We start from the raw sequence: 24,687 nt of genomic DNA, 5'->3' as shown, positions 1-24,687 counted from the left end.
AAGCTGGGACTCATCTTGATATCAAACTTCTGTTAGTTAGAAGCAGTATTTTACCTTGACCTGAATGGGATTCATGCTGGTGATCTGAAGGTGGAAGGCTCTGTTGCTCATTAGCAAAAATGTGAGGCATTTACTTCCATTAAATCCTACTGTTATTCCCCTGAGATTGAAGCACTTAAGGCTGGGTAGGTGGGGGAAAGATATCACTTAGCATTACAGCGGAGACTTCAATTTACCAAGTCAAATTCATTGCTAGGCAGAGAACTGAGACAGCATAGAGTGTATTGACCCACTGCAAAAGATTGTTGTGTTGAGTTTGGGTATTGGAAGCATTAGAGCCATAGCATTAACTTGGCAAAATGCTGAATTATGTACTTGTTCAGAGTTAGGTTCTAGCTTATGGAGCATAGCTCTACGGACACAATTTTGCTTACAGAAGCATGTGATTTGTCACATTCTTTGCAAAATACAATGGTGCAGTGAGATTTGATTCTGTCTTTAGACAGATTGGTTCTGTCTTCTGTCTTCATCTCTTTCTGCTCATTTGTGAAAGTTCGGAGTTATCTGTGAAGTGAGTGACAGTTACTCTGTTAAAGCAGTAGTATCCTCATTCATAAGGACTGTGAAGGCGCAAAGACTATTCTTTACAGTTTAGTGCATGTCAAGAAATGCCTGTCCCCCTGCATTCCCTGAAATTCCCTGAAGGCAGAAGTTTCTCAGGAGGCTGCATGCTACAAAGGCTAAAACCAGGGCCATGGGGGATGCTGGGAGAAGGACTCTGTTCATGCGGTTCCGTGCCCTGAGCATCCTGGACCTCCAGCTGTCTGTGGTCTGCGGCTGGACCACAGAGCTCTGTGGCAGCTGCTCCTCAGGTGTCAGTTAGAGTTAAAGGAAACTCAACAATACTTGAGAGAATACTCCTTTTGCATATATGTAATTGCACTAGGTTCTTCAAGACAGCGTGTTTATGAGTGGGAGGGAAAGTGGCCCACACCATCACAAATGGAATGGGGAGCCTTTTTAATGTGGTTTACACTTTACAGATGACACCTAGGGTTTTCAAAGGTCCTTCACGGTAGATAATTCCTCTTGCTAGCACCATCTAGTGATTGCCTGGACTATTTTTGATTTTGCTTTTACCCTCCTTGCTATTTCTGGCCTGGTTTCTTACAGAATTGAAGCTTATGTTGAGCACATTTTGTCTTGTTGTTCCTCCTCCTCCACCCCCCTCTGTAACTTTTAAATGTTTTTCATGAAAATCGAAAGAGAGGCTGAGGTTCCACACTGAGTTGCTCCAAGTTCTGTGAAATTACGTATCAGAACAGAGTACAGTGATGGAGATTAGTGTCCGTAATTACAGAGGGGCTGCAATGTGAACTGAACCACAATATTAAAACATGAGAGACAGACAGGAAATTAGGCTCTGTAAGTTCCATGGCTCGTTGTGGTTTACTACTGAGGACAAAAGCAAAGTCAAGGCTTTTGCCATATTTTTAGTATTCACTTGGAAGTGGTTTCTGTTATCGAGTAGCTGTGAGCTGGAAGAACTTTGCTTCAAATCCTTATATCCTCAGCAGTTAATTGTCTTTTACTATGGGAACTGAAATAATGATAAAAATACAGGGGAGAAGACTATTACCAGAGCTGGGCATTTATTCTTGACTGTAATGACTAGTAATTTGTAACTGCTGAAGTCTTGTTTGAAGACCTATGTTTTGTAGATTGTGGATGAATCAGGATGTTACAGAGAAATATTCTGTGGTTTGCGCTGCCAGGTGTAGACTGCAATCGTCTGTCCTCCAAGGACTGTGTATCAGAGGGAGGAGCTACACAGCAGGTAACTTGTAACTGAGCAGAGATACAGTAGAGCCAGCCTAGTCTTTCACAGTTTGCTAAGGAGCATTACCTCATTTAACATGTTTCATTTCTATGACTTTCATTAAAAGCCCAGAAGATACGGAGGTGATGCACTAAATGTGATTCCAACTTTTTCCTCCTCGATCTAAACTCTCTGGTATCAAATAAAATGTAGAGTAAAGCAAGCCTGAATCTGGTGGGATGAGAAGTGTTTGCAGCTGTGTAATGAGCACATAAAGGAGAAGATTTCCTGGATTTGACACTTGATTTTATTGTTAGCTTGGTTTTGGCCCTTTATTTCCTTTAAAAATTAGGCCTAATATTCAATGTGTTAAAACACTTTTCTTCATGTGCTCCTGTGTGTGAACATCCATATCAGCATGTAAGTTCTTGTTGTCTTTCTCTCCAGAAAGTGAGAACTGCTTGCTTTAGAGGGTGTACTATAAAAGAGAAAACTAGGTGGCTAGGTACATAATTGCTTCATTTGCCCACACAAATTATTAACTTACCCACGTTTGAGATTTGTAACATGCAGAAATGAAGAAGCTGAAAAATACAGGAAAATGCATCCACTCTCTTGAACAAGCAAATGGGAACAGTGATGGTGAAAACTTGCCTCTTAGTTTTCCTGGGCTACATCACAATTCCCTGAGAAGAGAAAAAACTTCCTTTCTGTAAGGAAAGCAGTGTAAAAGTGATTCTGTGATACTTGGATTTGCTTCAGTTGAGATCACTGGCCATGAAAAGTTGTCCTGTTCATGCAATACTGGTCAGTCAGTCGACATGACAAGCACAAAACAGTCAGGGTCCTGGTTAGGCTTACAGGCGTTATTGCTCTAATGTGCATTAGAAGCCTTAACCTGATAATGGTGGACCGTCTTCAATTGTGCACAAATCTCTAGCAGAGTGGCCCCAGCAATGGGAGAATTCCCTTTATATTGGAGCATCAAAGATTTGCAGTATTGTCCTCTGTGTAATGTCTTGCGCAGGACTAACCACTTTGGATTTTTGGGATATTCAGATTCTAGATCTTTGATTTTTCACAGCCAAGTGTTAGTTGAGTGAAAGATTTGTCAAAGGGGGGTGGATTGCTAACCAGTTTATATTTGTCCTTTCTTTGGAGATGAAGAAGTAAAAACAGATAGTGCCTCCCAATCAGAGAGAATCTGTACCTTTTCTCCAGTATAAAGTTAGTCTGTCCTTTTTAGAGAATCAGTAGTGATATGGTGTCAGAGTCCAATACACTCTGACCTGGTTCTTTTAGACATTCCACGTATGGAGGGTGTCATGTTTAATATTAAAGTTTACTTTGAAGATATTTGATGTTACCCAGCTTTTCTGATTTAGCTGAGTGATACAGCAATATACTGAAATCACAATACAAGTATATACACTTAGCAAAACATAGCAATGCAATATACAGAGTTTAAATTCTTACAATTCTATTTTAACTAAGGACAGCATTAATCAACTTTTTAGCATATCAGGGCAAATTCATCCCTCATGTTAACGCCATACATTTCAGTGGAACTTTGTACCAGGAATGAATTTGGCACCATTTCTTGGTTTCTTAACCATCCACCTCAAAAGGTAGCAAAGGTCAGGGTAAGCGTTGTGCCTTTGAAACTGAGAAGATCAACATACTTACATATGACTATTGCCTTGTTCTCACAGACAAAACATCACAAGCTTCCTGAACAATTTTTGGGTCCTGTTTATAGAGTAACTGATCTGTTTTCTGTTAGCAAATCTACAACAGAAATCAACTTTTTCATGGAGCCATTTCTTTGTTTTAGTATTGTCACATCTTTGGAGTGCAGTCGTATAGTTTCCACATAGAACCAGGATGATTGCACTTGTGTTTTAACACAGTGAGGTTTCTTGCATTTGCTCTGCTTGCCAATTATGTAGTATTTAGGTAGAGAGGTGCCTCTGAAGCCAAAAGCAAAAATCATACACATAATGAGAAAAACAAAACAATAAAACCAACAAACCCAACTTTAGAATATTTATTTTACATAGAGAGAGCAAGCCCTGGGCAATTCCACAACAGGAGTCTGAAACCTCAGCTTAATCTATTGGCATAGAGACTCAGACTGAGTGCAAAAGTGCCATCATAGACAGAAGGTAGTATATGGTGTGATATTATTGCGTGCTACTCCCATTTCTCTGCAGACAGAGGCCTCTAGGGCTCGCCTTAAATTCGCAGTAATTCAGTTCAAGCTTCTGAGAACATCTTGTCACTGTAGTAAATATACTGCAACTTAATGTAGACATTACCGTGGACATTATCGCAGTCACTCCCGTGAGAGCAGAATGGTACCTAACCTTGCAATTACCATGCTGAGAATTGACAGAAGGTCCATCTTATCTCCGGCACAGTCATATAGTTCTTACCTAGGCTACTTTCATCATCTAATAGTTTGTTATTGCTTCTCTCAGGATTGTTCAGAGGCTGCAGAAGTTAGAGGATGGTATACCAGGCTGTTCGTTGCTGTTTGGAGTAAAGGGAGTAATAGTGTCTGCTCTGCAAAACAATGGGCTTACTAATAGTATATGAAGCCCTTTTATATGACAGCCTTGAGGCTTGAGTTTGTCCAAATGCAGAACACCAAAATGTCAAAACCTTACACTTGGTCAGTGCAGATGTGCTTTTATGCATTTTCAGAATTTAAAGATATTTTGGCACCAAACAATGGGAAAAACGGTCATTGCTTTTAAACCTTCTCTGTGACGGAGATGTGTATGTATCAATATACTCATGCCTGACTGAGTGGCACAGCTGATTGCAGTTGAAAAGATTAAAACCCCCAATGATTTTGGTAAAATTCAGAAGAGTTTACATTTTTTGACTTGTATGTATCTTACTATACTGAGAAATTCAGCTGAATGTTAGAGCACCCTGCAAATGATGTAGTTGTCTGAGTTCTCTTTTCCAGCACTGTAAGGCAGACCCTGCCAGACCTCCGCTGCTGACCACGAGCAGCACTTTCTGTGGTCCGACTTAACTGCTTTATTTTTTGGTAGTTGGTCATTTTCTTCCTATTCTACAGTTGGAATACAGTCTGATTAGTCTCTGTATATTTATTCTGCATGAAGAGGCAGAGAAAGCTGTGTGTAACATATAATGCCACTCAGGTCACTCATGAGATTATCCTTCCTGAGTGTACAGATTCCGGCTGTGTTGGCTGATAAATCAAGAACTTTGAGGCAGGGTCAAAAAAAACAATGTAGAACTGGTGTGGCTCTCTTTGGGCTGATGCAGCTTTCTCTTTCTAAGGCCAAAAGCCAGGGCTCACAGGGATGTGAAGCCTTAAATGCTGGCCTCAGAAAGAGGGAAAAGGGAAGTGGAGGAAGTGATCCACTGAATGCTGGGAAGAGCTGCCAAACCATACTTGAATTCTGAAAGCCACAGCACTTGTTTCAAGTCTCAGAAAGGTGAGCATTTACAACCATGTCATGGTTTTTATTTAATCAAAACTTTACATGGAGACTCTGGGGCGGGGGGGGGGGGGGGGGGAATCCTTTTCAAAATAGGCATACACTTCAAAGTTGTACGTAGCAAGTCAGCCAGATGCTATTAATCATATGGAAACCAACCTCTGCCGGCATATAAAGGTCTGGTATTGATACAGAACTTGCAGGTTCATTGTACAGAAGCTCCATTCACATCTTTTGTAAGAAGAGTATAATAAATGAGTGTCTTTGGTATTCTTAACTAGTCTGGAATCATTAAGGCTTGCTTTGCATTTCATCCTCTTAAGTGTACCTTGTTATGATGTTTCATAACATTTCACTGTATCTTCTTATGATAATTTCCATCTGCTTGTGCAAACAAATGGACAGATCCTCAGGTGATGCCAATGAGACCTTGTTAACTTGTGTTATTAAGGCACGGAGAGTGGCAGTATTACTTTTTTCAGATACAGTCAGATGGTAGGAGATATCCAAAGGCTGTACTAGGAGTTGTTATAAACACAGGGCATTGCACGCATTCTTGTGATCTCATGCAAACCCTTTGCAGGGTTGCAACCATAATCATCATGACTAATAGTTTGCTCTTAGATCCTTTTTACTTGGCAGTCTGAAAGTGCTAACTGTCACCTAAATATAGATGAAAAAGTGACTCTTTGAAAGGTTCTACAGATTTCAATCTTTCTTATAAAAATGAAAGCTGGAAATGTCATGAGTAAAGTCTTGAAGGCACTCATATAAAAGCTTCAGATATCAGTTCTTTTGTGGTTTCAGCTGGATTGACAAATTGTCAGCATTTTTGACACTGCTGCATAAATATAAACATATATTTAAGCTTACTGTATGTGTGTGATGTTCTGAATTTTGTGATTTTGTCCAAAAATGGAAACACTAATTAGAAAAAGGTGCACAAAGAAGCAAACTTGTTTGGAGATTAAATGCTGTTGGTTGAACAATGCATCAAACTGCTACAATAGTAATTATTTTATTGATCTTTATGAGTATTTACAAATGTTGTCCTGGATGAGAAATCCATTATAGTGCTTCGAAGGAGCTGCTAAATTCTTGGGTCTCTTTCACCAGGAGCAAATGTTTCCCTCTGAGCAAGAGGAAGCTGAGGGAACTATGTTGCTTTATGTGCACAGAGTACCACCACTGCCATCCATGGCAACAAATACCATGTGAATTGTCTTCTATTAGGCAGGGATAATGCAGGGCTATCAAGCTATGCTTAAACATCATTTAGGGGATAAGGAAATAACAGCTGATGAATACCACCTACCCCTTCCCAAAAATAAATTCTTAACCAGACCTCTTTCTTCTCATCACTGCTACAGTCGGTAAAGGAGTGCTGCAATCCTGGGCAGCAATGTTAGTCTACAGACAGGAAGCATTGTGGGTCTGAGTGTTCTTGTCTTCCTTTTAAAAGCAGCTCACTTGGTCTGCAGGCTTCTTCCTGAGCACCCTCTGAATTCAGCTGAACTGCCACAGGGGCTTGCTAGGGCATCAAAAAAGAGCTGGCATATTCGCCATCAATATGGACAAGAGTCCATATGGGACTCACTTTGGGAAAGGTGAGCTTCCAAGTAGCTGAGAATAACAGCCCTGCTGTATCAGGCTAAACTGAATTTATTCATTGTTACATTCCTTAAGTGCTGCAGCACTAGGACCAAGGATTTCATGGAAGCTGAACTCAAGAAGGAGGTCAGTCTTACACATTTTAATTTTACTAGGACAGAAATTTATGTAGCAAATATTTTTCATGCTGATGTTGTGCTTCCAGTTTATATGTACAAACAGAACAACTGCAGTATACCGATTGCTGAGGAAGTAAATAATGTTCTAGCAAGGCAGAAATGAGGTTGACAGCTGGAAGCTTCATGCTGTTGAGGTCTGTTATCTGGAGATTTCTGCTTAAGTGCTGATAGTAACATTTCCATCTGAAGTACAGGTTTTGAGATGAAAACAAGTCAGCACTCATCCCTGATAGATGCTGGTGCACTCAGAAAACTCAGGTAGACAGTGCTGAATTTGACACTCAGTTCATTTTTTTTCCTTTTGAAGATTTTTTTTCTGAGTTTTTTGCTTAAAAATCCAACAGAAGGAAGTGTTTCTTTATGTTTGTATTTCACTTCTGTCCTAAATCTTGACTTTCCAAAATATTAGGGCAACAAAATGCTGCTGAATTTTATCAATAATCTCCATTAAGGATTATCACATTAACTGTCTACATTTAGCACATTGGATGTGTGTTTCCTAGAAACAGGAGCTTTGGGTATTGACCATGAGGTGCATGAAACTGAGCAGGATTCTCAGAAAGCGCTGACTATACCCCCTCTCCTGTCTGACCTTTTAAAACAACTGCCTTTTTTTGATTAAGCATTTTCTACTCTTATTCAGATGGTCATGCTCTTCATACAAGAAGAAACTTGTTTAAGTCCTTTATTACAAAGATCAAAAGTTTTGGTTACCATTTACATACACAATTTACAAATTATTAACAAAGATAACAACCAATACGCAAGAATTGACAGCTTAGTCAGATGAAGCTGGAGATGGGATTGTGTTGTTGCTTCCCTGCTTTGTTTACTGAAAGAAAAGATATATTTGGCTTCTATTTTCTATATGTGTTAAACACTGACCCAGTGTTTATGTAGCACCTTAAGTCATAACCCTTCAAATGCTTACATGCTTGTCTCTCTTTAAAAGAATACAATGCATGTATAAATATGCATCAGGATCTGCACTTTCTTCACAATGCTGAGTTTTTTGGTAGGAAATCCAGTAGATTTTGATATGATACAGTGGTCATGCTTGAAAAAGTTAATTTGTAGGATTTTACTGGCTTGAGCAATATGTCATTAAAACAAATGGCAATTACTATCAGAACTCTTATTCTGAGAACTAAATTAAGTATGGCTGCTATATCTTGCAAAAAATGCTATGTGATCTTAAGATATTAGTCATGTCATTAGATGTTCCTTTTTGTTAAGACCACAACTGATTTATTGCTTTTCCTTCATTTAAGTTAGCATGTTTTACACTGTTTCCTGAAACCATTTCGGGGACTGGGAAACTTAACAACAAAGAATGATAATTTACCAAATTTCACAAAATAGGAAATTTATCACAGAATACAACACTCAACAAAAGGGAGAACCAGTGAGTTTCCAAATCCCTTGATATGAAAGCACAATATCAACAGTGCGGTAGCTGCCATTTAGCTAAACCTACAAACATCCATAACTTGTACTTTTTGCTGTCTACTGTTACGAAGTGTAGACAAAATGCTTGAAGGAATACACTGATTTTGGAGCAAACATAAATATAAATACAAAAATCACCGATGTGATGTTGCATCCAAATGCTAAGCAATAAAGCAGAACACAAAGGTTGTTACATCTACTGGAACTGTTTAGTGGACGTAGTCCAAATATTTATGATAGTATTATGATAGTATGATTTTCTACCCGGCTATCAAATATTCTTTACCATGATGCCTGCAGGTATTCTCAGTATGATAGATAAAGAATCTGCAATGCCATGGTAAACTTAAAATACCATAATAGGCAAGGTTTTTAGTGGCACCAACTGTATATACAACTGAGTTACGGGAACCTTATGGGACACAGCAACATTACAGTATGCCTTTGTTAAGGCTTTTTGCTGGTTTAAGAAGGTAGATTTTTCCTTAAGGAGATTGTCCAGCACTATTGTTTTCACTTCTCTTCAGTGGAAGGTCTCTTTATTGATCCACATAAGACTGCGTGTTTCATTTGGTTTGCATTCGTACTCAATGCTGCCAAAACTGTTTCCCCATTGGCAATGATCCCGTTTGTGGTAGTTGTAGAATTTGACTTGCCAGACTGTTTCAAAAACACCAATGTCATTAAACTGTGAAGGAGAAGGAATATCATTGTTAGTAAGCTGGGGTTTTTTGGTCTGTTTTTTCTCTCTTAATGAGAAACACCCTTACGAAACTGTGGACCATAAAACAGCTGATGTAAAGGTTACTGTTCCTCAAGCTGACAAATCAAAGATCTGTAAAGCCTACTCTAGTAGACATCATGAAGCTTTTTGTGCTTAGGAATAGACAGAACATGCAGGACCAAATTCTCTGTGGGCTATCCTCTTGTAGTCATTTATGTCTGGGAAAGAAAAGAGAGTAAAAATGTTAAAGTTCACACATGGATAAATGTTGCTAACAGCAAGAGTCAAGGGTATAATACTTCTCGAAATAACTTGGCAGTGGTTGGCATGGTGATCTTGAAGTCACTTTTATATAGTGTAGATTACATAAGTGGTCTGTAGTGATATAGGCTGTTACTTCACCTATATACCATACCTAGAGGCTGAAGGAAGCTTCCTGCTTTTGCTTAATCTGAAATCTTTTTAATGTCCCTGTATTTTGGGTTTACAATGCAGAGAAGCGTGCTTATTGAGATGTGTTGCTGCTAGACCATTTACTCCTTCCCTGGGATTCTGTTCCACACTTTATATGAAACTTAAGCAAAAAGTTCTCTTTTATGCATTTCTGTAATTGCTAGTTGTACTGTGCTAGCTTCTAAAACCTTGGTATGAGTAACAGAGGCTAGGAAGGAGATAATTAGTGTATGTTAGCAGGTAGCGTCTAATACAGTGAAAGAAATACAACATTGACTGCCAAGTTGTGTGACCAAATTTGCACCTTACTGAGAAGGGAATGGTACTATGACCGTAGTAACTAAATTTTATTGTATAAAATCTCACGGGTTTTGAGCCACTGCTGGACACCCTTACAACATCAGAAAATCTATATGAGTGAGGCTTACAAGGAAAGGTCATGATTTCAATTGTGATGATGTAAAATTTGAGTCCCTGTGTTGTGAGACCTTGCAGAGAGCCTAGTGTGCAGGCGTGAAGCTTATATGCATTACCAGTTTGTTGATTTGTGTTCTGTTGGCAGAAAATACTAGAGAGTGGATTCAGTGCTACTGAATGGCACTCTGTTCTTTAGTGTTTTTTTCCTTTTAAATATTTCCATCACTCATTTAATGACAGCTTCTTCACTTGACAATTTTCCATTCCCATCATGTGCTTGGGAGCTGACCTTTGATCATCTACGTACTGTTATCACCCTTGGAAAGTCAGTACAAGAGCCCTTTTAGACAGTTCCTCTTGCTCAGTTGCAAGCAGAACCTTCTGTACCCAGTTTTCTCAGATAGGTAGTTGATTTTGGGTTTTTTTGTTGTTGTTGCTTTTTAAAGTCCAAATTGTGGTTTGTAAGCTGCTGCTGTGTAATGGATGTTGTTTTAATCTTCTCTCGGCTCTCTGGTAACTCAAATTTAGCCTTGACAACACCAGGAATTGCTGTGTGCTAAGGTTAGTGAAAAATTTTATTTGGCACCGCTTGTGAATGTGACCTTAAAGGAGTAGCTGCACTGTTTCTGCTACTTCCTTTGAAGAAGAGAGAATGTAATGTGCAAACTATTCTTATCTCTCCCAAAAGCCAAAACCTTACTTAAGGATCCTTTATTAACCCCTTCTGATAGTAATCCTGGTAGTGCTCATAATGCAAGATAGTAAGGATTAAGCACACTGAGTATTACTGTGCACAGTCCACACAGATTGCCAGTAGAGAGGAGCATCTTGAAGAAAAGTCATTTCTAGTAGCGTTTACAGAAGGTGAGATGATATAAGAGCAATACTCCAGCACTTCATTTTATTAATGTGTAGAAGATCTGAATTTTGGTAAGATGAAGGGAGAAAACAAACTGTCTTCCTCCAGTGACCTAGCTGGTTGAGCTACCCTGGGTAGTCTATGTTTGACTGCTGTGGATTTCCAGGGGAAGGAAGGAGTTAATTGCAGAGCTTTTCTACCGCTGTGTATCCCAGCCTGGTACTTGGGCACATGCAGCAGCTGTAGAGCCCTGTGGCATGACGAATGTCTTGTGGCCTCCGTGCTCCTCTAAGTTCCTGCAGCTCCTGCAGCTGAATCACTGCTCTTATCTTGGACTGGGATACGGACTTCCCCAGGGAGGAGGGATGGCCCTGCTCTTTGTAGATTAGGCTTAGAAGCCTGTTTCCCTGTCTACTAGAGCTCTCTTGTCCAGTGCCCATACATGTGAGTAGTTATCTACTTAGTCCTTCCGAATTTGTGTGCCAGGATAATTGATGGCTATTTATTATGGTACTAGAGTTCTTGTTTCTTTATTCAGTCTTAGTCTAGACTGACCAAGAAACCTCTCTTTAGTCTCATTTTATTCTAACTCAGTGTACACCATTTGCTAGTCAGTTTAGTGGTTTCTGGATAGCAGGCATAACTGAGCATTCAGAGAATAGGAACACATCTTGAGATCCTGGAATTCAGAAATAGGATTGCTGTTTTAGAAGTATAAACCAGTAACAGGATAACACATCTACCAGTCAGTTAAAATAGGAGCACAAAGAATTATTCATTTAAAATTTTAAAGCTTACAGGAAAAAAATGACAGCTTTTGAACCTTCTGGCTTTTACATATTAAGTTGTCATTGTCAGACATTGACTAGTGTCAGACAGTTGTCACTATCAGACTTCATTGTCAGACTTCAAGACTGACCTTACAGTCCATTTCTAACATGAGTTCAGATTTTATGCTGAAATAGTGTCTGTTTGTCCCTAGGATGCATCAGGATCCTGCCTGTTATAGAAAAGGAAGTGGAGGCAAAAGTTCCTCATATTTGAAGGAAGCAGGAAGATTAAAATTACAGTTGTATGCAATAAACCCAGTGCTGAATTTGCAGGAAGTAGATATTATAAGCATTTTTTGGCCTGGGGTTGCTGAGATGAGGTCCCTAAATCTGTCATAGCTCTGTCTAGCTAAACAGCTAAGTGAAGAGTTAAGCATGTAAATCCCTGTTGAGTTGCCCATATTTAATACTTAAAAGTATCAATTGTGGACACCTAAGTCTATATTGAAGAACCAGTCTGTCAAGATCAAATCCTAAAAGGGATTGAGTTACCTGCTTAACACTTGCAAATCCTATTAACTTCATGGTTAGTATCTCAGGATTTGATATGTAAAGCTCCTGTTTGGACAAATATTGTGGCTGCCCATTTTGATGTTGCAAAAAAGCAGCTAGGAGCTTGTGTCTGAAAATGAGGGCCTTTTTCCATTACTTGGATTTATTTCATTTGTGTTTTATTTGACTGGATTTTTTCAAAGAGGAAGTTAAAGTTCCAGATTTTCAGATCTTACGGCAGTGTTACATGTGAGGGTAAAATACATGTGGCTGTCAAAACAGGGCTGCCTCTTAAAGCAGCCAGGTTCTTTGGAGCAGTGTCTTCATCTCCTGGCATAAGGACTAAGTAGAACCCAATGGCTACACTGAATAGTGGCATCAAGCAGGCTTTTTCTGGGTTAGTGCTATAAGAAAACTTCCCTTCCCTCTCCTTCCACTCCTGCTCAAGAAGAAAACCACCAACCCATGCTTTGTTCATTCATCTTAGGCTACTGAAAGGAACAAAGAGTTTGCCAGTTGAAAAGTTGTGCTGGGTTATGTTTGGTTTTCCTGGGTGTTAAAAGAAGGCAACTGTACAGAGAAGTGATTAATATGGACAAATACTTCAGGGTAGTCACTGTTATGTTACATTTAAGATATGGATCTCCAAAATTCTTACACATGCTGCAATTATCAGAAACTTAAAAGAGAGATGTTACAGTTTTTATTCAGAAGGAGTTAAATGATGTGCTAAATGATGGTTCCAGAAAAAAAATACAGCATAAGAATCCATAAAGATGAAATCTTGAGTGCTGCCAGCAAGTGCAGGAAAAAGCTGAAATCTGGTAGCCTAGGTGAGGTCATAACCTGGTATAAATTGGAACAAAACCCTGGGAAAGCTCTAGATGAGGATGGCTTACTGCCCCATTTCCCCTTTTGTTTGTAGGAGGTACACAATAAACAGCAGGAGTCCTTCATAGAACCATAATTGGGGAAAAAACGAAGAACCCCAGAGCCAAATGAATCCCCCTCTGCACCCCAAACATTACCAAAGAGTGCTCTCCGATGTCAGTTCTGCCGCCTTAGGGGCTTAGACTTTCATCTCATCTCATTTTGGATCCATGGCATATACCGAATCTGGCCCTTGGAGCTTCAGTTTAAGGTTGGGGTGAACATCCAACTTGAGTAAGAACTTAAGTTTGCAGGTGCACAGTTAATGTGGTAATGGAAACCATGGAAGCATATGGGGAAAGAGAGGGAGAAGACTGCCCTCAGGTTGAATGTGTGTCTTCCCACAGGTGCTTTCAGCCTCAGACAGGTGCTCAGGTATCCTGCAGATGACAGGTTGAAGGGGGAAGTAATGTTTGGGACATGCTGTGCTCTAAGGAACCTGGCAGTGCTGGCAGGCACAAGGGGGAATCTGTGTGTGAAGAGCTTGGGACTAGATTCCTAGGCAGAGCCATGAACCACATGATTTTGGTGAGTTTCCTGGAGTCTATAGTACTGCCTGCAGAAGAAGCAGGAGGCTCAGCTTTAAGGAGCCCTATTTCTGCTGTTTGCAGTGTCCCAAGAGCTATGTCTCTAGGAATCCTCCTCCTGGCCCCTGCAGCTCTCTTTGCTTCCCCTTAGGCGGTAGGACTTGTGTTTTTAAGCTACACTGACCAGCAGCCTCACTGACACAAAGCAAAGGGGGAGGGCAGCCTGGGTGGGGGGCAACAGCTGTGACTAGGTTTTGCCCTACTGCACTTGAGCTCCACACCTCTGTCCCTGGGAGTCAAAGCAGTGCTGCCCTCCCTTGTCTTCCCATGCCAGCTCCCGCTGAACAGAGGACCACATACCTGCATGTTGACCTGAATGGGCTGCCTCTCCCCACTCTTGGTGTGGGGCACCCCTTCCGTGTCGTAGATTCCTGTGTAAGAGACCACTTGCGCATCCCTTGATTTCTCCTCCAGTGGGACATTCACACCCCCGATGCCCATCATCCTGCAAAGAGACAGGCTGTGGGCCTTCGGCAGCCCTGCAGGCCCCCTTCCCAGCAGCTTAGAGGCAGCACATGGGCTTGCAGCCTCTGTGCAGGGGGTTCTTCAGGGATATGAGAAAACCTGCAGATGCTGCTGACTCACTGGGGTTGCTGGACATGTCAGGGCTCTGCAGACACTCAGGCAAGAAGTAGAAAGGAAAGTGAGGGGCATCTAAGCTCCAGTAGCTTTGAATGTGTTGATTGAACCCCTTCTCCAGGGCTGCCCTCCACCCAGAGCTGGTTCCCCAGCTGCAGCCTCCCTGGTGTCTGTCTCTGTTTTGCCATGGTGCAGTGAGGCTTGGGCATGGGACATCCCCGAAATGCAGGGCTGGAGGGGCTGCCTCCTCTTCCTGCTCCAGAGCAAACAGTGGGAAGGAGAGAGAAAAGGAGCTGGGCCTGTAAAAGCTCTGGGTAAAGGTGGGAAGGGAGAGGGAAAGAGGCAACTCCCAAACAGCCTCTCCCCTGTGCTGGCCAGGTAGGGCAAAGGGAACGGCTGGCCAGGGACCTAGAAACAGGGCTGCCGAAGCAAGAGGGCAGGGAGGGAGAAATCACAGAAACCCTGTGCTGTCAGCCTGCCAGGAAAAAATATTAGACCTCTAAAAATAAAGCATTAGGGAAGAGAGGGCTGTAGAAGCAGCCCCTGGGCTGTGCTGGAAAGGATGCACTTACGTGGCCTGAACGGTGCCGGGCCGGAGGGCCACCTCGATCTTGTACTTGGCCCCAGTCAGCAGCTTGATGGTGCGGTTCTGGCCGAAGCGCTGCCCATCCACCTTGAAGTACACCGCCCCGTCGTTGGGCTGGATTTTGAGGGAGATGCTGATTTTCACGAGGTTGGGGATGTCGCCCATGGCTTTTCACGAGGGGCTGTGGGGTATGCACTCGTCTCTTCCCCCCCCACCCCTGCGCGGAAGGTGGCTGGCCGAGAGAGAATACCGAGGCTGCGAGGGAGAGGAAGGGGAGGAGGAAGAGGAGGGGCTGTCGAATCCGAGCCAGCCCAGCCCTTCCCAAAAGCAGCGGATGATACATTTTTCCCCTCCCCCCCCCCCAACCCAATCACGGCGCAGCATCTGTGCGGCGGCTGCCCCGCTCCCGGCTGGGGAACATTCGCAGCTGTTCAAATTTCAGCCGGTTTCCAGGGAGTTAATCCAGCCCCAATTACCGCAGCCTTAATCCCGCGGTTTATCCGCAGGGGGAGCACGCAGGAGCCGCGCCGCGCCGTGCGGGGCGGTTCCCGCCGCCGTTCAGCACCTCGGGAGCGGACAGCGCCGCGGGCCGCCGGGCCGGGCCGGGCCCCACGGGGCGCTGCTGCCTGGCGTTGCCGCCTTGGCCCCATGGCGAAGCCCCCAGCCTCCCCGGAGCTGCCTGCGTGGCCTCCGGCCTGGCCTCCCGCCTGGCCCCCGCGGTCTTGCGGCTTTCTCTGCCGGGGAGTGACATGCAATGGGGTGTTCTCGGAGGGGAGCACCCAACAAGTCGCCCTCCGGATCTGCCTCGACCACAGGGTGCAATATTCTGGTAGGCTGACAGTGCCCTTTTCCATAGGCTGAAGCAGCTGTGTAGTGACATGCATGAGCCAGCGCTGCCTGAGGAAGAGGGAAGGGCAGAGAATAAAGACATGTTTTTGTGTCTCTTCACTCTCTGTACTGCTAAAGGATTTGGTGAGCTAGACTGAGGGTCAGTTTCCTGCCCCCCAAAGTCAACAGCTGAATTCCCCTTTGATTTCACTGGCATCAATATTTGGTTCAGAGTTTCTGTTAGGATCTTTTCTTATCACTTTATCCCAATCTTCTTGTTTTAAGAGGAGAAATACTGAAATTGCTAAGTCAGATCACAGCCTTATTTCTTTAGGTGTAATGGCACTCTGTACCTATGGCTGGTACCATTTCTTCAAGGAGAGATAATTTTGAAACTGAAAGATGTACTGTAATTCACCTCTCCATAGATCTTATCCCAGTTAGAGATGGCTTTTAACCCAGGAGTGGGAGGCTTGTACGATCTCTCCCTTCTTTTGCATTTGTTGTTGTTTACTGTTAAAACTGCAGCATTCTCATAGCTGGCATGTGATTCAGACCATAAATATATCTTTTGCTTGATTGAGCATTGTGGCAGAGCTCATGAATTCATGGGGAGAATTTCACAGCTAGTTCACCTACAGTTGCACTGGACCTGACTTTTTCTTTGTTTTTCTAAAGCTGGGATATACACGTGTTGGTAAAATGTAGCGTTTGCAAGCCAGATGGAAAATCTAATATTACCAGCTGCATTTATTTGTGTATGCAGGTTACTTAGGGAATACTTTTTATTGTGAACATTGAGCAGAAGAATACATATTGCTGAAAACTTGACCACTATACCAGAAATCCTACTGTATTTACCTCGATTAGGTATCCAGCTAAGGATAGTGTTTGTTAGGTATCCAACCAGCAAGGTTTCCACAAAGATAAGGGAGGGGGACAATCCCTCCATCCCAGAACTATGTATGTTTTGAGCTCTGTAAGTAACATCCCACTTCCAATGGCAGTTGCTGGCAGCAGGGACTCCCCCATGGGGAAGTGGTTCCACAATGGAGTCATTGCCTCTCCTGCTGAACAATCAAGACTGGAGCAAATGCGCTTAAAAGAAAAGACGAACAATTCCCTCTGTACGGTGTGGTAGAGGCCTTTTCAACATTAGTGTCTGAGAAGAGTCTTTTGGGTACTGTTAGCATAACTCAAACCCTCCTGACATAAAGGTTTGTAGGGTAGGATGCATCCTGTCTATAAATCTACTCTACAGACAGATGCTGCTTGCTGAGTCACCTAAGACGCTTGCATAGCCAAAGCTCATCTAATCAATAGAGTTAGTAAGTTGCAGGAGCAATTCATCCTGCAATAGGGGCCAACATTTGATCATATGAGTCATGCGCTAAACTCTGTTGATTTATTGCTTAGATCTCTGCTGACTGTAAAGGTCCTCAGAAGTAGACACCTAAAGTTAGGTAAAATGAGTCCCTCCAACCGCCCATTGTCTAGGCTAATATTAAACAGCCTTGGAAATATTTTGGAAGTGTCAGATAGTCAACTGGTATGCACAGGTTTTAAGATGAGGAAGCAGCTGCTATATATAGACAAACATCTCATTATCTCATGGCTCCACAAAAAAGATGACCACGTGTGCATCTCTCCATATCTTGTTTGCTCATTGTAAGACACTTCTCTTTTTTCATTATATTCTGCTGAGAACTGCTGTGTTTTGTGGGTTGGTGAAAGTTTTGCTTGCAGCAATTCCCACTGAGTTTAAATATAATTCAGTAAGAAACCACAGAGACCTTAGATGGGGAATCTGATAGTGTCACTTAAAGTGGTGTGCAGAATAGTGGCTATTGCCAGGGATCAGTTCTACTTTCCTCATGAGCCAGATATAGCATGGTGTAGTAAATTGTGCGTAGCTGAAAGCATCGATTACAGTTAGTTTCCCAAGTACACATAAAGGCAGATCTATAACCAGCCTTTTTTCCTCTATTATTTCTGCCTGAACAATCATCTTTCTCTGGACACAACTCAGGCTGTGATTTTATTCCAATACACTGTGGCAAAAATTGGCAAACATTAGGAAGAATTAAAAAGCATCATATTATGGATCATGTATGCATAGACTGAGTAACTGCTTTACTATTTGAAAGTGAAACATTGTGACAGTGGAATATTTATTAGGAAGTAATTTTAAATGTAGGCATTTTTTTAATCAATCTGATAACTTCATATGCCTTTATGTTACTCTGTTATCTAACCCTACCACATGATGCTCTTTATCAGTGTAGATCACAGAGGGTTTTGCCTTTCTTAAGTCTTTCTGGGAGATTGGTTGTGATGCTGCAGCACCGCTACCCACTTTATCACTCGCAGGGAGAATTACCCAAATGGCAAACATTATGGTTGGTAAATTAAGTTTAAAAAAACAAAGAATCCCCAACAACAGGCTGTCTCTCTCTCACTGATAAATTAACTGTCAGCACCCTGAGGGCACTAATAGCCTTACTGGCTCCGACCAGCCGTCACCCAGGGCCTCCCAAGCATTTCCCCACCACCAATGGCCCCGGGGCTCTATTTAAGCTCAGCCTGGGGTTGTCAGTCTCTTTCCTAGTGATGCTGTGGGAGAGCTGGTCTCCAGCTTGGCTCCAGCCATGCCTGTGTCTGGCAGCTGGCCCACTAGTCCAGACCCCAACCGGTGGGCTGACGGCCTTGGCCGTGCCCTTTTGCTATGGACCTGTTCAGCTGACTGTGTCTGACCCTGGTTCCCCGCACTAGACCTGATCCTGATCTGTGGACTGGCTTCCTTGCATGACCTCTGGTCTGCCTCATTGCCATGAACTTGCCTGGTGGTCTGGACTGCCCCTGACTGCCAGTCTGGCCTGCCCTGTCCCCTTGCTGGGGGCAGGGGGATGTGCCTGGTGCCCTAGCCTGCAGGGAAGACACAGCCTCACTGTGCCCTGATACCAACTGCTTGATGTTCTGATAGCAGCAAAATATCTGTAGCTATAAGTGGTTTTCACCAGAAGCACAGAACAAATGTGCTGACCGTTACAAGATGCACGACTAAGTATATCATCATGGGGCTTATAGCAAGGTGTTGTTTTGATGTTCTCAAGCCACAGCAGTAACTTGCTTCTGTGAACAAGCAGATAAAGTTATGTGTCCTTCCTTCCATTCTCCACACCTATGCACCTTGGAGAGTTTGTTTTTTTGTTTGTTTTTAAAACCTTTTACATCTATAATATGTAGGTTTGTTGGGGGTTTTTTGCCCTTCAAATCTACTTTTTGTTCCCCTGGCGTCTGAGATGCCCCAGCCTGTTTTCTGGGTTTGGTAAGGTACGTTTCCTGAGGCCCAGAAAGTTGCAGCACTCCCATGTGAGGGGAGGTCTCCCTTGCTTTCTTGAGGATGTTAGTTAGTTAGCAAGACCCTCAGCACTCTCACAAGGAATGGTGAGCTCCCTCCGTTGAGCTGCAGCCAGCACGCTTAGCCATTCTCATGTTTGTTCTTATTCCCAGAACAAGGAAAGTCTTCTCACACTGCTGTGTCTCCTCCTAAACCTCTCTCTTGTCCCTAGGCCTTTCCTGCTTTGGCTATGTCACCTACTTGTATCACTCAAGGGAAAATAGCATAGGAGAGAGGTGAGTAAGTCACAGGTGAGGCTGACTTTATTCAGTGAAAGGTCAGAGCTAATATGTGCGCAAGTCACAGCCTATGCTGAGGCTAATATGTGCTGGCCCAATTTGCCTAGAAAACATTCTGGAGACATCCATTTGTCATCTCACCTGAACCCATCTAATATGATCTGTGTATGCATCATAACATGTCAACTGCATCAGCTTTTCAGTGTTACTATTTATGCAGTCCTTCCCGTGTTCCAGTTAATGCACTAACCCTGCTGCATAGCTCTGCAGGAAATAAATGTATGAAATGTGCCTGAAGTCAGAACAAGATGGTTTATTTATGATAGCCAGCCACAACCTTTGGATTCCAAGGTGACATCGATGATACCTATAATGGTCTTTTCATTTTTTTCCACCCTCTTTGATTACTTTTTTTAATACAATGATAAATTTGGAAATGTTCTGGGTTTGGGTTTCTTTTTGAGAAGGGAATGCAAAGTCACAATCCCTCATTCTCTAAAAATAGCCATATGTGTGATGCCTTATGGAGGGAATTGTGCTGAGACTCACACCTGCCAGCTCTCAGTTTAATACTGTAATTCTACTGAGACCTCTGTGTCCGAGCAGAAGTGAGAAGGGGTGTTACTGAACTATAAGCTGGACTGAGTCTTTATTTATCACATTCACAAATCACTTGCTTATGTTAATTTTCCTGTGTCATTTCAGCATACAACATTTGATATAGATCTCCCCTTGAAATGCAGCTTGATTTGCTGGAGTGATGCATATTTCTGCTCTTTTCCCAGATGGAGTGGGCTTATGGCACTTAAAACAAAGCACAGCAAACACACCTAAAGCACAGCAGTACGAGGGCTAGTACTAGGAGCAGTGGAGTTAATGTAACAAGCTGAGCAATTGCTTATGTCTTCCTTGCAGGTGATGCACTTATTTGTCTGGATAGTTTGAGCTTTGGATATAAAGGCCCATCAATCTCTCAGCTGGATCCCCTGCTCAAATCAATATAGTTGATCACTTTTTTTGTGTGTGTGTGTGTGTGTGTGTGTGTGTGTGTGTGTTAATGCTTGCAGGAGCAGTCCCTGATGTGGCAGAGAACAGAATTTTGTAAAGAAGTACAGCAGCAAGGTGTCCCTTGCAAGAACAGATCACTTGCCAATAAACTGAGCTAAGATGTTCAGCTCTGTTGCAGGTTGTGCTATTGCAGCACAAGTTTCTAACCCAGCATCACACACCTTAGATACTTCAGACAGAAATGGGGGAAACAGGTGAAGTTTTACAGCAGGTTTTCATGATGCAGGTTACTTTCTCTTTTCGCCAGATTAAAGCTCTGTCCTCCCCTGTGTGGACAGCTGGAAGAAATACAGGCCTTCCTCTCTCCTTTATGCCTGCTGCTGCTCTTCAAAACTAGCTGCACACAGAATATGTGCATCTGTAGTGCAGCCTGTCCCTTGCACCGCACCATGGCCACTGTATGGTTAAATACCATCTCGCTCCACATGAACGATTTAACTGATCAGCACATTTTGGCTTGAGGGAAGATGAAGTGCTGATTTCCATGTGATGATGGGTGATAAATGAAACCAAGCCTCACTGTTAAAAGAAAAGGATTGTTCCAGTGACATATATCAGATTAGCAAAAGAATAGGTGAGTTTTGAGGATGAAGTATAAGCAACATAGAGAAAAGAAATGTTGTTAATGTTATAAAAGTAGTTGCTTCCAGCTAATATTGGGTGATGGTAATTTTATGCTTTGAATTGCAGTGAATTACTTAAGTAACTAATAGTAAATTGTGGAATTATTGTCTTGGTGCCACTATAACTGTAATTGCATTTCACACATCTCTAGGGGCTTTTCATGCAGGTAAATGAGAGACTGAGTTTTCTTTGCACAGTGTGCTGTCAGCATCCTTTTCTGTTCATATTAAACCACTTTTTAATGTAAGGTCATACGGATGTCCTGTGGAAGAGGAACTGTTCCTGGACACTTCTTATCAGCAATTTATCATGCCGGGCCTGTAATCCTGACTCAGTGCAAACACTGAGCCAGTGGGAGCTGGAGAGCAGAGCTGAGCTTCCTCCTGCTGAGGGGAAAACCTGTGCAAAGGCTGCCTGCAGAGAGGAAAATGCTGGCAGATCCTTCTCTCTTAGCTCCCTGTAAGTTCTTCCAGCAGGGGAAGGGGTTTCTTTTCCTCCAACCTGAGGGGCAGCAAGGTAGGGACAGAAGGAGAAGCTAACTATGAGCTAGTTGTTGGTCTCTAATGCCTGTCCAGTCAGAGCAAAAATAGTGTACCTTTTCCCAAAGGTGGAACGACTGGAATGAAAGGGAAGAGAAGGAAATAATACACCTTCTTAGAGCAGAAGGAATTTTTTGAAAAAAAGACGTTATACAAGAAGAAGCATCATTTTAAGGCTTACGGGAGCTGAAGGGAGCCATCCTGGAAACAACTCAAAGAAATTTGAAGCTATATCATCTAAAAACTCAGGAATGCATCTTAAATTCATTCCATATCCTGGGGCTGATAGTCAGATTCATTACTGCAAATGTGAAACAAAGCTTTTAACAAAGCTTTTGATCAGTGTTTCGTGCTCAGCTTTGTTTGGTTTCCAAAGAGCACGAAGCTTCTACAAGCTGTATATAAGTTTCTATCTTTCTGCCCCCCACCTAATGATTTTAGAATCTGTTGGATGATGTTAAGTACATTTGATAATAGGAAAATTGAAAAGCATATATTGAATATATAAAAAATGTGTGAATAAAGCAGTATATAAAAGACTGCTTGTGACAGCTTCACTTAAACCTATGCCTCGGGCAGAAAGTCCTGCAAAGCACATGGACTGATGATCAGATTGGTGCTCTGCTTGATGATGGGACTGCAGAAGTCATTTGAGGAATAGCTAGTTGCAAAATGTCTGAGCAAACTTAAAGCAGAAAATTTGACTTTGGAGCTCATGAGGTAGAAACCTGCTGGCAGCTTCACGAAGAGCTACCCAGATTGCTGATCCAGTCCTGAAGTCCGTTAGTGCTTCCCAGCCAGCAGAATTTGGTTCTTCATGGCATAGCAACCGTGTAACACTACCTCCGCAAAGAAGGGAGCAATCCATTCTCCATGTCCATGGTGGATAGGACAAAAGTAGCAAGCTGAAATCACTGTGGGAAAATCTCACTTCAGACAGTGGGAAAAAAGTTGAGCATTTGCGATAGTGAAGCACTAATATAAGATTGCCCAGAAAGGAGTGGAATCTCCACTGTGGGAAAATCACTAAATAGGCATTGGTGAGGAAAGCCTAGAGAGTCTCTGAGGGCTCTTGCTACCTGATCCTCTATCACCGACCTTGTCAGACATCTGTATACACCTGACTAAAAGCTGAGACAAACTGAGAGCCAAATGGAGAGCAGGAATTTCCGCCTGGGGAAAGAATTTTGGGGAGGGAATTCAGCAGTGGGGATTGGAGTGCTTCAGAAGACACTGGCCATGGCCTGTAGAGCGCTGCTTTTTGGAGGAAGCTTCATGCCTTGTGCCTGCCGAGGTAAAAGACCTTTGCAAATGGCAGAGGGGACAGACAGAGTAACTCTGGATGCAGTCCTGATATGAGCGAGCCTAGCTCTAAAGGTGATTCTGAGTCTTCTGCTTGTGAGGTTACTTTGCCCTTGGCAATGCAGCAGCCTCCTTATTCCCTCCCATATGTCACCACCCTTCCTCCTGTATCGGAAAAAGGGAGTGCAAGTCTGGTATGTATCAACTGAAAAATGCTGTTTTCTCCCAATCTCTTACCAAATATAGCCAAATAAACTGCGTGACAAGTAAAATATGCTCATGGAAAGTCACATGCTGTGGTGCTTTATGTAATCCTAGGGTCAAATACGTTTGTGCGTACTAGCGTCCATGGAACACCTCAGCATCCAGCTCCAAAACTTGATCGAGTCTGATAAACAGATTGCTTCTGGTATCAGCAGAGGGCGCGTTGCCATCAGCACAGCAAGGGCCCGGCTGCTCGCGCTGAACACCGTGTGCACTGGGAGGGAAGCTCCCAAGACGGGTTGAAGTGACAGAGGGACAAAGCAGGTGAGCTGGAAGTGTGTCCGTGAGACCCTCTGGGCCTGCATCAAGCAGCAGCATGAAACCCCACCCTCTTCATTGTTTTGCTAGAGCTCTTGTCTTTGCAGAGTGGGCCTGAATTCTTGGGACTGGACGTTTAAAATGCTTAATTTCCCAGGGCTCTGTAGCCAAGGCTGGCAGTATTTGATGCAGTTGGGCTTTTTGTAGAGCTCTTGCCTATTGTGTCAGAGGCAACCTATAAATATACATGTGCCTCTGCGTTTCCCTATCTCTGACTCTGTAAGAGGAAATGGGCTTGTTTTCATGTGATTAGCAGGCAGAGGAACTTGTGAAAGTGACACAGCTGTACTGTAAAAACAGCAGCCCACAGACTTTGCTGCCAGAAGAGCCACCTCTGCTGGACCTGAGAGCAGGATTGCCTGAGCCATGGAGCGAGAACCAATGCGAATAAGGGAAGGCTACTTGGTTAAGAAGGTAAGTGGGCAGTTTTGATCGGAGTGGAGGAGCAAGCTGACTGAACATGCTGGGGAAATGTAGGGAAACATACTTTGGTTTCAGTTATTAGAAAAAATAATTTTTCCCAAAAAGAAAGGGCAAATGAGAACAATTCCCGAAGGACTAACATGATATAGTGTTAGTGATAATAGAGGCACTTGCTAGCAGTTATATCCTGTTAAAATATTGTAAGGTAAGGCATTTTTGCACAGATCCCAGATGCACCTTTGGGTCAAAAAAATTTTTTTTTTTTTTTGTAAGAAACCCATGGCCTTTATTGGAAGCTTGGCAAAAGAGATAACAGCTTGAAGTGGCCATAGGCAACCCTGTAGCACTTAGTCGCTGACTTACAGCCAGGTGGGTTTGTGGGACCAAAGAGGTCAGATCAGCTTGACCTAGAGACAGAATGTGGGGCCACAGACACTTCCCCTTTTTGGGAAGGCAGCCACAGCCCCTCTGCAACCTCTGCTCTGCAGTCTTTCGTGGTGGAGCCCACAGCATTAGGTTATGACTTTTATTTAAATCCTTAGTGAGAGCAGTTTGGCTTACAGCAGTCTAAATAAACAATGCCAGTCCCAGAGCAAGAGAGGAGCTCTGTGCTGTGGCGTCGCTGCTTGCCAAAACCGGAACTTCACCCATGAGAAGAGCAGGCTAGATGGATCTCCTAATCTGGGAC

General features: G+C 42.9%; 2 protein-coding genes across 14 annotated transcripts in view; one reads left to right on the top strand and one right to left on the bottom strand.

Annotated features, from left to right (window-relative positions):
• Nucleotides 1-24,687, top strand: part of PLEK (pleckstrin) — a 62,520-nt gene that overhangs the window by 20,669 nt on the left and 17,164 nt on the right. For 6 of the 13 annotated variants that reach the window (XM_064510143.1, XM_064510144.1, XM_064510146.1 and 3 more), the window contains 2 exons: nt 23,313-23,522; nt 23,830-23,990. In XM_064510143.1, coding sequence (XP_064366213.1) covers nt 23,943-23,990 — 48 coding nt within the window. In that variant the 5' untranslated portion in view covers nt 23,313-23,522; nt 23,830-23,942. Of the gene's footprint in view, nt 1-19,394; nt 19,459-20,600; nt 21,104-21,401; nt 21,613-23,312; nt 23,523-23,829; nt 23,991-24,687 lie in introns of those variants that run through there. The other 7 variants (XM_064510141.1, XM_026110434.2, XM_064510140.1 and 4 more) reach the window with 7 other exon arrangements.
• On the bottom strand, nt 7,760-15,274 carry CNRIP1 (cannabinoid receptor interacting protein 1). Its single transcript, XM_026110440.2, has 3 exons — nt 14,981-15,274; nt 14,130-14,274; nt 7,760-9,225 (listed from the first exon to the last, which is right to left on the bottom strand). Exons 1-3 carry the CDS (start codon nt 15,157-15,159, stop codon nt 9,061-9,063), a joined length of 489 nt encoding a protein of 162 aa, XP_025966225.1. The 5' UTR covers nt 15,160-15,274; the 3' UTR covers nt 7,760-9,060.

This window comes from Dromaius novaehollandiae, chromosome 3 (genome assembly GCF_036370855.1).
Source record: "Dromaius novaehollandiae isolate bDroNov1 chromosome 3, bDroNov1.hap1, whole genome shotgun sequence".
NCBI classification, from domain to species: Eukaryota; Metazoa; Chordata; class Aves; order Casuariiformes; family Dromaiidae; genus Dromaius; species Dromaius novaehollandiae.
This window is presented reverse-complemented; position numbering and strand designations above follow the sequence as displayed.